General features: G+C 31.6%; 1 protein-coding gene across 1 annotated transcript in view; it reads left to right on the plus strand.

The window, feature by feature from the left end:
- The first annotated feature begins 4,475 nt into the window (after positions 1-4,475).
- Positions 4,476-14,146, plus strand: part of LOC141838197 (putative LRR receptor-like serine/threonine-protein kinase At1g06840) — a 58,582-nt gene continuing 48,911 nt past the window's right edge. The window contains exons 1-4 of the mRNA XM_074725608.1: positions 4,476-7,107; positions 12,133-12,277; positions 13,320-13,391; positions 13,565-13,636. Of these exons, the coding sequence (XP_074581709.1) occupies positions 7,008-7,107; positions 12,133-12,277; positions 13,320-13,391; positions 13,565-13,636 (389 nt within the window). The 5' untranslated portion in view covers positions 4,476-7,007. The remainder of the gene's footprint in view (positions 7,108-12,132; positions 12,278-13,319; positions 13,392-13,564; positions 13,637-14,146) is intronic.

Raw genomic sequence — 14,146 nt, forward strand, 5'->3', positions numbered from 1 at the left:
TCTAATACAACATTACATAACTTCAAATATACTATGAAATCTAATTGAAATCAAATTAATTAATTAATTAAATTTTAATTTAAATATTTATAAATTTAAAAAAAATTATTTTAAATTTTAAAAAATAAAATTAATAAATTATATTTATTAATTTAATGAATTATTTTATTAAAATAATTATTTTTAATAAACTATTTTATTAAAATAAAATTATCAAAATATATTTATTATTTTAATAAATTATTTTATTAAAATAAATATAAATTTATTTTAAATTTAAAAAAATAAAATTAAAGAATTATATTTATTAATTTAATGAATAAAATAATTATTTTATTAATATATATAAATTTATTTTAAATTTAAAAAATTAACAAATTATATTTATTAATTTAATGAATTATTTTATTAAAATAAAATATCAAATTATATTTATTAATTTAACTAATTATTTTAATAAAATAATTATTTTAATAAATTATTTTATTAAAATAAATATAAATTTGTTTTAAATTAAAAAAATAAAATTAAGGAATTATATTTATTAATTTAATGAATTATTTTATTGAAATAATTATTTTTATAAATTATTTTATTAAAATATATATAAATTTATTTTAAATTTTAAAAGATAAAATTAAAAAATTATATTTATTATTTTAATAAATTATTTTATTAAAATAATCATGCGATTAGGAGGTGTACGGCATTATAGCCGCCTTTTCCTATTTTTTATTTTTCAATCATAGTTTTCATTCTCTATAGAAAATGATATTTTATCATTTTCTGTTTTCTTAGAAAATGACTTCTCATTTTCTAGAAAATGAGATTGTAAAACACAAAGCAAAACAATAACTTTTAGAAAATAAAAAAATGAAAACGGAAAATAACCAAACCAAATGCCCCCTTATTTACTTCTTTCGGGAAATAATATAGAGGGAGGAGCAGAGGAATTTTATTTTAAAAACTTTAAAATATGTTGGTTTAATTTTAAAATGAATTATCAACCCGACAATGAAAAAACATACAATAAATGGTTGAAATGAGTTTGCATTTAATAATAAAATGATAGCAGGGCAAAGAAAATGCACGCGAAAATGAAAGTGCAACAAAAATGAAACCATTTTTTATAGTTATTATTTGCGATAATTCTATAATTATATTTCATTTCACTGTAAATATTTTATGACGTTGTATGACAAGCATAATTTCACTGTACGTTACAAAAATCATTGTATAGATAAGTATAAGAGTCAGTAAGTTATATTTTTTTGCAAAAGATTTGTAATTGGTGATGACACAGAAGAATATTGTCTGACTTCGTCAAGATTTGAATTATTATTCTCTTCTATAACTCTACTACATTGTAATCAACTCAGTTATATCTCAGCTATATCTCGAAGATCAATAAATTATATTTTTAAACCAAGATAATCAGCTCTTAAATGATTACATCATGGCTGCTCCTCCAAAACATATATAATTTTTAATAAATTAAAAAAATCTTATTAACTTTAAAAAATAAATAGAAATTAGGTTAAATTAAGCAGTAATCCTCCGATTTTGATTGATGGACACTTACCATAATGACAGCGACCAAGGACAAAATTCAAAGTGAAAAACAAATAGAAATTATGCGGATCAATAAACGTTTTCCTCTCTTGTCATTACTGCCATCGCTTGTCAACTATGGGATTGCGTCACGTGGGGAGGAAAGAAGAATTTGACTTGCAAGTGCGTCATGCAGACATCTAAATGACATCATAATTTCATAAACAATATCAAAAATCAGGATTACGTTTCGTTAGATGGCTCGTATTTATTTTTAATATTATTCAATCATATATCATTATATAAATACTCTCCAATACTATTATATACTATTTAATACTATTATCCATGTAATTATAAATGTATTATAGTAATTATAATTTCATATTTATTTTAGATTTATATTATAATAAATATAAAATCGTAATTGTTACACCGTGTCCAATCGATTCAAGAATTAGATAGAAAATAACGATATAAAATAATATTAAAAAATATTTAACTAAATATTCATAGCAAAATAATAAATACTCTTTCAATTAAAAATAAATTTGTAATTTTTGCCAAACTCGCAGTATATACAGCAATTGTAATTTTAACTACGCAAAATTTTAAAATCACAAAGCAACATTAATTATTTTTAATGGGAAAATAAATTATTTATGTAATCCCACTCATAAAATAAAATTTCTATGCCTTGAAAAGTTATTTTCACTGTAAAGCTTTTCTCGTGAACTAAAATCTCTATTTATTATTATTTTTTAAAAATAGTTTATTTGATTTTTGGAGTATAATATTCTACGATAGACTCTAAATTAACTTTCTTATTGTAATTTATTTTTTTCACTGTTCATTTATTTTATAGTCAATTAAATACCAACTCCATAGGAGCCAATATGCACAGTCAAATCATTGAAAATTAGTCGTTGAACATTAATTATTTATTTATGTAGAAATTAAGTAAAAATAAATATATACTAAGTCAAGGAGTGGAAATGTTAATTTACCATTCATGTTAATTGAAAAGTAAACTAAAAAATGGATTTATACAATATAAAAGTAATTATTTTTAATAATATGATATTTAGATAAATAGGTCAATTTACTCGTTTATATAGTTCGATTTTATTATTTTTTATTTTCGCATACATAATTGAGTTGATACTAAAAAGATAGATTGTTATAAAACAAAGATCAAATCTCTATATAAATATAGAATTGAGGGACGTTTAGGATGAACATTATCACTTTTTACCATAAGAAGTCCATATTTCTTAATTATATTTGATTTTAATTGAATTAAGTCACTGTACTAACTTTTTGTCAATGTTTGTGGAGCAACGACCCCGATATTGCAATTTAGTAACTAGTAAAGGAGTAAGCAACCAATAAAGTTATAAATGAGTTGAGCTGAATCAAATTAAGTATAAATTTGCTAAAATTATATTCAAGCTTGTGTTGTTTTTTTTTCTAAGTTATATGCAAATCTGATTTAAACTTACGTCTAAATGTTATAAAACTTTTAATTTGATATTACTTAATTATTTAATAATTTGTATTTTAAAGTTAGCGGCTTAGTAAGTTTGAGAAAACACTCATTTGTTACATCTTGAATATTGATTTCATTTAGTTTTTAAGTTTAGTTGTTTGCAAGCTAACTAAGATTTGTCACAAGTTTATTTAAACAATAATGATTTATCTATTTAGTAAATCAAAATAATCATAACATAACATAACATAGAAACATCATTTGTAAAAGCACTTTTAAAATTATATGTTAAATAATACCATAATTATATAAGCCTATAAATGAGCGCATAATGAGCATGATCATAAACATGACCATGAGATATTATTCATAAATATAATAAAAAAATAATTCATAATTTATATTTACTAACATTAACAAGTTGATTGTGTTTAATTTTTTTATTTAATTTAATAAATTAGATAAAATAGGATAATAACATGGAAGAATCGATCTACTCTTGAAAAAAAATTTAATATTGTTGTATTTAATTTAATGATTGTTTTAAATTTATCCATTTAATTGCTTTTATGAACACAAACTAATTCATAGTAAATAAAAAAATCAATCTTAATCACTAACGAAAGATTCATTAACACACTAAGCTATTTTCTAATATGGTAATCTCGAAGAATTTGTTTATATTTGAATTAAGAAATTTTTTAAAGTATGCAACAACTTTATCAAAAGTTTAACTATTTCAACAATTATGTCGTCAGGGATGACATCAGGCTTCTGTAAGAATAATAAGTGGTACTGCTTCGTCCGGTTTCAATTTGGCATCGAACCATTCACTGATTAATTAATTAATTAATAGAAACCCACCCCACAAAAAAGAGCGTAAAGCATCACTAGTCAACCACCGCGTACCGACGAAAACGAAACCCGCCTTCCTCTCCGCTCCGCTACACGGACCAAAACTCCTCCCCAACTTTCGTCTCCTCCGATCGAACCCTCTCACGCCACGCGGACCCACTCTGCGAGCCCGACGTCACGTCGGGTGCGTTACCGACATTATTCCCTGTTAGTACTGGTTCCACATCGCACTTCGGAAGGAGAAAAAAATCTCCAATCCGTTCTCACCGCACTCCACCTCGCGGCCTTCCGGTCGCTTTCCCCTCCACAGTCCACATATAGACGCGAAGCGGCCACCGAACTATGCTGCAGCTGTATCGCGAAGTGGGTTTTTCTTCCCGTTCTTCCCGTGTCCGCTTTAGGAAGCGCTGGATTTTTTCCGAGTGCTTCGGTCTTCTTCGACGCGCTGACCGGATCCCTTCTACAAAAGCGCTCCGATTGTGTCGGTGGTCGTCATGCGCGTTCTACGGCTTTGAGCATTGTGGTTTCTCGGTAAGAAGTAAGCTTGGACTTGTAAAATTTTGGTTCTGTTGATCATCGGGTTATTAATCGGGGGTGTTTGGTAGTCTGTGATCATGAAAATTCCCTTCGTGTTTCTTTGTTCTTTTTTTTTTTTTTGTGGATTTTGGTAGTCCTTGATTTGAAAATTTTATGCATGACCTAGCTCAGCGGTTCTTGGAGTGTTCTCGACTGATTTCTTTCAAAAGTTCAAAACAGAATGGGTTATTTAGTGTTGTTTTGGGTTCTTAAGAAGGAGCATAATGAGATCCACCCCCAACTTGCGCAATTTCTACCACTTACATTAAGAGCCCCAAAAGTCATTGGACGGCTGAATGAAAAGCGCGTGATGTTCTTGAAGGAGTGGTCTTTAATCAATAGGTCTTTGATGGGGCACTTCTAAGATAACTCAGGAAGTATGGATTGCTGCATGTATACTACACACCACCTACCGTGCCAAAAAGATACCGTGCTAGAGTGAGCAATCCCTTGGATGATGCTAAAGTGCAAAAGTTTGGACATTAAGAATGCCCCTCTAGGTATGTGATGATCAAGTGCCATTTGGCTTCTTAAGGGACTAGAAAGATATACAAAAGTATAAGTGATTAATCAAAAACCCTCAAATTGACTGCCACCACTTACTGAGATTGGTTGGGTTGTGCATAGGACTGAGCATTCGGTTAAAATCGAACTGACTAAATCAAACTAACCAAAATAGAACAAATCAAATTTCTGAATGATGCTCATCACTCAACTGCTATGTGGACAATCAAACGTTTTCTAAATTTACCGTGCTTGATTTGTAGACCAACAATTGACTGATCATAACGCAACAGTCGACTGATCATAATTCATCAATTGACTGCTGAGTTTAATCGAATTCTGAATAGTGTCAAGGAAAAGAGATAGGTTGTGCCCAATCTTAGGAATAGAGAAGGACCCATGATAGTATGAAAGTGATTAGTGAAAGCCTATATAACCTCTTTGCCACCTCTGAATCCTGAAACATCATCCTAGATGCAATAGGTTCCAATTTTTTATTTGCACCCAATTCCAATCTTGTGGAAATGCCTAGTTATTTAATTCCCAAATTTGGTGCAACGAGCCTTTAACATGTTGACTCTAATGAATTTCATTGCTATAATTGATGAGCTTCAACTCAGCTAGGACAGAGCGTCTAGTTTTCATGATAGGCATGAGAGGGATCCCCAGTTTTTTCTAAGAGGTCTATTTTTGCTAGCTCTTCAGTGAGAAAGTTCTCTTGAAAGAGAGTTGACGATAAAGAGAGGATGCCCATGGCCAAATGGACTTCCTATGTTCTCTGAGCTTGGTAATCCAAACCCGTGACATCGGGCAACTATATATGCACCTAAGATCCACTTGTTGCCAACAAGCATGAACTATGAAAGGAAATTCAAAATGAAGTAATCATCTATTTTCAAAATGAAGAATAGAAGTACTAAACAAGCCCCATTCAATCCTTCAACAGCACATGACTATGGTTAGACAAAAGACTAGGATCACCTCCACAATGCAAGAAGAAAAGAGACCTTTTGCATGAATACTAAAGCAAACCCTGTCCAATTTGGCAATAGGTCTAGGTGAAACACCTTCCAGTAACAGCAAGTGAAAGATCCATCAACTCGTGCTCCAATATTTGAAGTTGGAACGAGTCTCTTTTACAGCTCGCACAGTTTAGTTGCTCATCAGGGCTGAGAGTGGAGATGTTGCAGGGAGGGGTATGAAGATGTTGTGATCTAAGCACAAACAAAGAAATCCTAGAGTGAGGATTCCCTTACTTAAATATCATATTATTTGGTGAAAATTATTAGGGTCATATGTATGTATATATGTATTATCACTTTGCATATACATACGTGTGATTTATATATTCATAAATAGGCACCTAACTCTTTAGAATTAGGTCTCTAACAAGAATAGTTATACGCGATTGGCATATGTCCATTTGGCTTAACTTGCCAAATGATCTTCTCTTATTAACTAAGCCCTTGTATTATGGGGGTCGGACGTCTAAAACTGCTTATTCTAGGAAGAATCTTATTTCATTCACATGATGGCATACAAAAAAATTTGTCAGAGAGTTTTGGTTAGGTATATCCTGTCAAATCAACCTTGAACTGTTTTATGCAATTTCAGATTAGTTCATTCCTCCTATGCAACTTCTTTGGTTTTGGCACAATTTTGAATGTTCCCCTTTAACCTTGTTAATTTCTATTACGGTTTCACTTCAGTTACCATGACACTATAATCCTTAGCTTGTATGCATTCAGTAACATTTGTGATTCAGGAAAGGAGATGATATTTATGGCAAATTTGAATGCCATAAAGTCACATATTTCTTTTAATATACACTAAGAATCTGAGATGCTTCTGCAACATGGAAAGTAAAAACAGTGCATGGACACAACTCTGCAATTTGCTAACCTCTATACTAGCTTTCATGTTGATGTTGTTGCAAGTTGCTAATATTTTGTTTAAGGGAAGTCAATTTTTGATGTCTAAGTAGTTTGCAGTTTTTTAGTCAAGAGTATTGCTGGTAACTTGGTCTCTCAAGATGGTTGGAGTTTTCCTAATATTTTATGGAGCTGTTTTGGCCATGTCATGTACTTGCACTTTGCATGTTACCCAGGCGACAAGCACTCATCCAACAGAAGGTAAATTTCAAAATTCAGAGTCATAGATGTTAAATCTTAGCATTGTTTTCTTTGACATTATAGTTAACAACATGTGTGCTTTTGCCAGTCTTTAGATGTGTAAAATTTAGGGATCGAAAAACTATGATATTGCTCCTACTTCATAAATGGATAGCCATATGGCTATATATGTATATAATTCATGGTAAAATCCTAAATCTAGAATTACTAATGCGGGACTAAACCCATTAGATGAATAACTCTATTAAATTGGAACCAATAATACATCTCAAGCTTCTCAACCTTGAGAATTGATACTATCTATGTCTAGTTATTATATAAACTAGAGAAACTCTCACAAATATAAATGATAACATTCACACATAGGCAAAATAAAACTTAATGGAGGACGCAGCTGGTCGGGATATGAGTAGAGACTATTAGTGGTAGCACTTATGTTTACATGAAGCGCAACTATTGGTAGGTGGAGAGTTAGGTTGTAAGTAGAGGTTGGTACTTTGTAGCAGTAGTGCTTGAGTCATCATCAATAGGTTGTTAGTTGCAAGTGGGTGCTTGCGTCCTTGTAAGTCCTCATAGAGAGTGGAGGAAGGAGGTCAAGTTAAGTTATGAGAAAAGCTAGTAGTGATGGTGCTCCCTTGTTCAATTGTTTGTTGCTTTTATATCTTTAAAGGGGGAGTCGCTCTTTGGTTCGTAGGGTCTCCTGGACCCACTTAGTGAGCAGGTGGAGATCATTCTCTCGAAGGGAGAGTTGCAAGCATTGGCTCTTGAAGGATGGGAGGGATCAGGTACGATTGTTTGTGGAGCCCTTCTTAGCTATTTGTGGCCGCCATCAATGCATGTGAGGAGATTGATGAGAGGACCTTATTGTTGAACTTATGGATCATCCCTTTAAGTAGCAATGTTGCATCATGTTGGCCGAGAAGGGTCTAGAGAAGAGTTGTAAGAAATGATATCCACTCATTATTTGTGAAAGTGATAACATCCTAGGAGCAAGGATTAGTGACGAAAAGTCTCTAGGGCTTGCATTGTGAGACAGAGCAAGAGGCATCTTGAAGATGAGCAACAATAGTGGTTGTGCTCATAGGGTGGTCTTGTGGCAAGTGGTGACTGTGAGAAAATGGTGGCTTTGGTGATAGACTGATTGTGGATCAATTATAGGAGGAAGTAGGGAGAATTCAGGATTGCACGACTAACATTGCTCATAGGTGGGCAACTCTTGTTTGTAGATTACAAAAGCCATTTGAGAGATGATGTCTCTATTGAGGAGAACATGCATCAACATTGGTTGTTTGCTCCATGTAGTGGTTTCCATGTGCGATGGCAATAGCGATGGATCAAACAATGGAACCTTGATGAGGACTTTGTGTGGTGATGCAGGGGATGGGACTTGATCCTTGTCTCCTCCTAGCTAAGTTGAGATTTAGAGATTGCAACAAGGAAATCGGTCTTTTGAGGAAGAGAGACTTGTGTGGGAGAAGACAACTTTTAACGATATATTATGAGAATAAATTCACTATGCCAATAACCTTAATCTAATACCTTCAACAAGATGATTGTGTGATATCCTTTGTTGGATTGTTAATGGTAAGACAAATGAATGTTTCTTTCTGCTTTGTGTTTATATGCTACAAAATTATGTTCGGGATTTCAATATCTACCGGGATGTGCTTATTTCAGTAACATGCTAATGATAAGATGTATTGTCTATCCTTAAATCAATAACATCATTCAGAATTTAACCCCATTTCCCAAAAAGGAGATTAAGTTTCACCGTTAACTAATACCATGTTGAAGGAAATGCATCATCTAATCAATGTCAATGAATAGCAGGTCTTTATTGTGACTCACACTATTCCTTAGGTAAGCCATAATGATACGTTTATAATTGCATAACTACAGTTCAATGTTATTGTTGTATGACTTAGGATGTGTTGCATATGTGGGAAACAAATAATAAAGTGAGGTGTCAAAATTTTTTTTCTGATTGCTCTTTTTTGTTGTTTCCTTTGGTGAACAAATCAGAGGGACTGAGAGAGATTTTTTACATAAAATACAAGCAAGATGGTTGAAATAGAAGTTGAACTTACTATGTTATATGGAACTGAATGTTGGATTATGACTCGAGCACATGAGCAGAAGATGAGAGTTACAGGGATGAGAATGTTAAGGTGGATGTGCGAATATATAGGAATGGACAAGATAAGAAATGAAAATATTAGAGAGAAAGTCAGGGTTGCACCTGTTGAGTGAAAACTTCAACAGACATGTTTAAGATGATATGAACGTGTACTTAGACGATCAATAAATGCTTCAGTTAGACGATGTGAAATTATGACAAATGTGCACATCAAATGAGGAAGAGGAAGACCAAAAAAAACTTGGTTAGCAACAATAAAATAAGATAAAATTTATTTAAATATAAATAATGATATAATAGGGGATAGAGCCCAATGGTGTAGCCAACCTCACCTGGTGGGATAAGACTTGATTGTTGTTGTTATAGTGAAAAAGCTAGAGGGAAGGACATGACAACAAATTTTTGTAAGATTTTTTCAATATTACTTCTGTCTGATTTGGGCGTAAAAGTTATGGTTGCATAAAATGGAGCTCAAATTCAAACTTATAAGTTATAAAAATTTGATTTTTTTGTCTTTTAAATCTATTTTTGTTTTTTTTAATCTTTGATGAGTAATGTTTTAAAATTTTTTCCTCCCTCTTCCCACCTGCCAAAGGAAACAATCAGATGGAAAATATTTCACAACCTTTATTTTTTTCCTCCTCCTTTCTTTTCCTAGCTATTTCCTTCCTTTGTAGGAAACAGGGCTTTGATATCAATAAATATGTTTCTTAATTCTTTAGCTTTTCATGCATAACTTGCAAGAATAAAGAAAAATAGTGACATATATACTAAATTGCATGGAACTTGGAATCAATGAAGAAGGGAGGCAGAGAAGTTACAGATAAACACAAGTACAGAAACGATTCCCTATTGGGTTGTCCAAATTGTGGCAACAATCATTGGAAAAATGTACTAATTCAAGGAAAAAAACAGTATTAAAATTTATAATTATTGGTTGAAGAGATCAAAGAAATTATCTTTTAGGCAGGAATCCCTTTCTCCCTTTATCGCCGTTTAATGATTAGCTGTGAGTTTGTTGGCTCATTTTGCTAGTGACTTAATTTGTACACTAAAAGGAAAGTACTGAATACTGATAAACTCGATATAGAAAGAAAAATGAACATGAATGCAGGGTATATGGTAGCATATGGTTTAATGTGGTCATAACATATGAGAATTTGATGGAAATCATTTTCTTTAAGTTTTATACTTGTATATCTCATCATATCATATGGCATTTATCCTATATAGCTATATCCTTAGTGACTTCTGTTTGAAATCCACCTGGCCGTCAAAGTTCATCTTGACAAGAACTAAATGCAGTAGCTCATTATTATAGTTTTTGGTGAGAATTTTCGAGACTTGAAGCTATATTGAATAGCTTTTCTGAATAGATTTGGAAAAAATAAGTACAATATTAGCAGCTTGGAAGTTTAAACGAAGAACTCTTGGTTCTATCCTATATCCAAAATGTAACTGCCTTGAATAGCATTTGAAGCTTGTTCATAGAACCTCTATTAATGTGGACAAAGTAAAAGAGGAGATTAATTAGATTCTACACTGATAGGAGTGGGGTATGCAAGAAGCTTATTTTGGATTTATGTAAAAGGGAAAATGCATTAATCAATTATCTGAGAGCATTGTGTTTTTTTTATATATAATAGTAAATTTAAGTAGTGTAGCACTATGGAAATTCAGGCATACTCATGTATTAATCTAGACTGGTAGATGATCCCTGTCCACTGTAAATTAACCATTCAAAGCTATAGTTGAAGCTATTTATCAGTGAGAATGTATGAGTCTGTTATAAAAGTTAGCTGGTTATATTATAAAAAATTTTCTTCAAACACTATTGATGCTAGAGAAAGCGTTGGAGAGTAGTCTTCTGCTTGGTGGCAACTGGCAAAGTATTGGTAATTCAGTGTAAAGTTGCAAAGCATATTTCCTTATGGTAGAAAAGGAATTAAAGCTATTGAGTACAAGTCTAGAGGGCTAGGGTGTATTTTGTAAAGAAAATACCCAGGATGTAAGATGTTTAGCTAGAGGAAATTCTAAACCAAACTGAAGAGATTCTGTTCAGAATAGGAAGTGAAATGGACTTTAATGGCAAATAATACAAAAAATGTTGCTACATCAATTCTTGGAAAGCCTTAAGATAGAGTTGTAATATATAAAGAAAGTTGATAATGCTTTGAGAAAGTACAAAAGGCTATTAGAAGATGACATATTTAAGCATCAGAGAAGTTATGGCAATTCTGAAATTTTGAATAGATAAAGGAGCCAAAATTTAGGCAGAAAACTAAAGCGTAGTAAAGTTAAGAATATCATATGTTCTATGATGATCTAGAAACCATGATTGACAAGAGAAATACTATAGAATTGCTAAAGCTGGAAAAAAAATTATAGAAATCTAAGTAATGTTTGGTGCACTAAAGATAGAAAATTAAAATCTTCTTGCTGATGATAATGCTATTTAGAAAATAAAGAAATATCTAGTAATTATATTTATATGATAATGAGATATATGTTAATATAGTAGTCAGTTTTATGGCCACTCACTCTGAGAAATGACTCCCTATAATTGTAGGTTTACACTATGGACCTGCTCTAAGTCTTATGTGAATTGTGGAGAAAGCTTTGGAAATTAAAGGTTTTAAGTTAAGTAGAACTGATATTGAATGTATGAGATAGACTTGCTCTTCAGTAATTAACAATTCCTTAGGTATGACATAGTACCTAAGTGAAAACATTGTAAATATATCTTCACTCATGCTTTGAAATTTTATTAGACAACTCATTTATTACATGCTCTTCTATGTTTAGGATGTGCCATAGCCTGTGAGTCAGTGTCAGAATTTCTATTTCTTATTCAGGGATGATAATGCTTGTTTATTTTTTTATTGCAGTCCATTCATTAAGGATTATTAAGAGAAATTTGATCGATCCTACGGGAAGCCTTAACAATTGGGACAATGGAGATCCATGTACATCAAATTGGACAGGTGTAATTTGTGCTACACAAAATGATGAATACCAGCACATAAAAGCACTGTATGATTGACGGTTTGAAATTCTTTTTATGCCTTTTGTTTCTACATTTTCAAATATGACAATAGTACATTCCTATTTTATATAAAATTTTCTTGTTCTCTCTTCTATTTTCAAAGCATTCCTTTTAGCTTTTTGTCTATTAAGTTCCTTGGAGAAAGAGGGAATACAAATATAGTTTTTCAGTTCTGATCTGACTATTTCATTCTTATTGTTACTTTCCTGCACATGGTAGCATAAGTTTAAGGTTCAACTTTGAAGTATTGTTTCCATGCAATGTTGTGGGAATGTTCCTGGACATGAGCAATACAGGATCATGTCCTGTTGAATAGACATGGCTTCCCCTATGTTGAATGATCTATACTAGCTGCATTTCTCCATCCAGCTAGCTTAGTTCACTTCAAAAACAAAATATGTACTGGCTTAAATCAATTTCAATAGGTTCTATTGTTTAAGTGGTTTGCCATTTGCAGTTCTGTTGTGGAACAGGAAATGCACTGGCTAAAAGTCAATTCCAATAGAATCTGTTGTTTATGTGGATTACCATATCCAATTCTGTTATTGATTGGGAATTGTAAACACAGAAGACAATCATGAACCATATGTTTGCTTGATAATCAAAGAAATATATGTTGAATCTGTAATGATATTCGTAATGGATTGCTAAACAATTGGCATTCTCAGATTCTCTTAAAATGATAGGTACATACTTAACCTAATTATCTATTGACTTGGTCAGAAAAGGATTAGGGTTATGAGTTTGCTTTGCTCAATAAATTTCTACTCCAATGTTATATGAGATTAGGGTAGACCAACTCAAACTTGACTTGTCAAAATGTTATAGAGATTTAGAAAATTTAGAGAATCATTGTGTTGAGAGATCAAAAGAATTGCTTGATATGCAATAGCACCAATTTCAATATTCTCCCAATCCTTTTAGTAGTGAATCCATTTATTACCTAATTTTAGTTGTATTAATTTGAGTTACTATAATGGGATGCATATGCACCTTTTGACTTCATCCTGACACATCGTTTTTTCCAAGGCAATTGTTAAATTATAATCTATCTGGAAATCTGGCACGTGAGCTTGGGCTGCTGTCACATTTGGAAATCATGTGAGTCATTATATTGTTTGATTGCTGAAAGACGAAATTTGGACACACTATTATTTTATTGAAATATAGTTGAATTATGTTTTTCATACGTAATAGAGCTGGATTAGACGAACACTTTTTTCTTACTCCCATTACTCTCTAGCCTTTTGATTAGTTTGTTTCCATTTTTATAGGGATTTTATGTGGAATGCGATAAATGGAACTATCCCAAAGGAGATAGGCAATATTGCATCCTTGAAGCTTCTGTAAGATTTTACCCATAACTAGAGATTAGTAATCATGTAAATGTTATCTTTCTTCCATGGCATATATGGCATGCTCTTCTCTTAGTTTCCGTTTTTCTAATTTTAATAAATATGTGCTATATCCTTATGTGAAGAAATACTGTAATATATCATATATCATGAATGTTTAGTCTGAGAAAATATTAAAGTGGATCAGTGCAAAATTTTTTGCAGGCTCTCCGATAGTGCCAGGGAACTTGATTGTTTCATTGTAATATGACTTATCATATAGATATCTTTACACTGTTTTTTTTTTCTTCTCTTTTTCAAGCAATTTCAATATCTTCATACCTCTGAGGCTTAGCATTGGAATCTCAAGCTAACTATTCAAGGAAAATCTTAGATTACCTATAACATCCTATTAATCTTATCCACAACAAAAGTAACATAGGTAGGTTTTTTGGCTACAAGCTATTTAAACCACTGAAATATCATTTAAGTATCGCCATTCTTTGCTAGATGTTTGCATTC

The sequence above is a fragment of the Curcuma longa genome, chromosome 11 (assembly GCF_044706935.1).
Source record: "Curcuma longa cultivar G26 ecotype Majalengka, Jawa Barat chromosome 11, ITB_CL_G26_1.1, whole genome shotgun sequence".
Classification (NCBI taxonomy): domain Eukaryota; kingdom Viridiplantae; phylum Streptophyta; class Magnoliopsida; order Zingiberales; family Zingiberaceae; genus Curcuma; species Curcuma longa.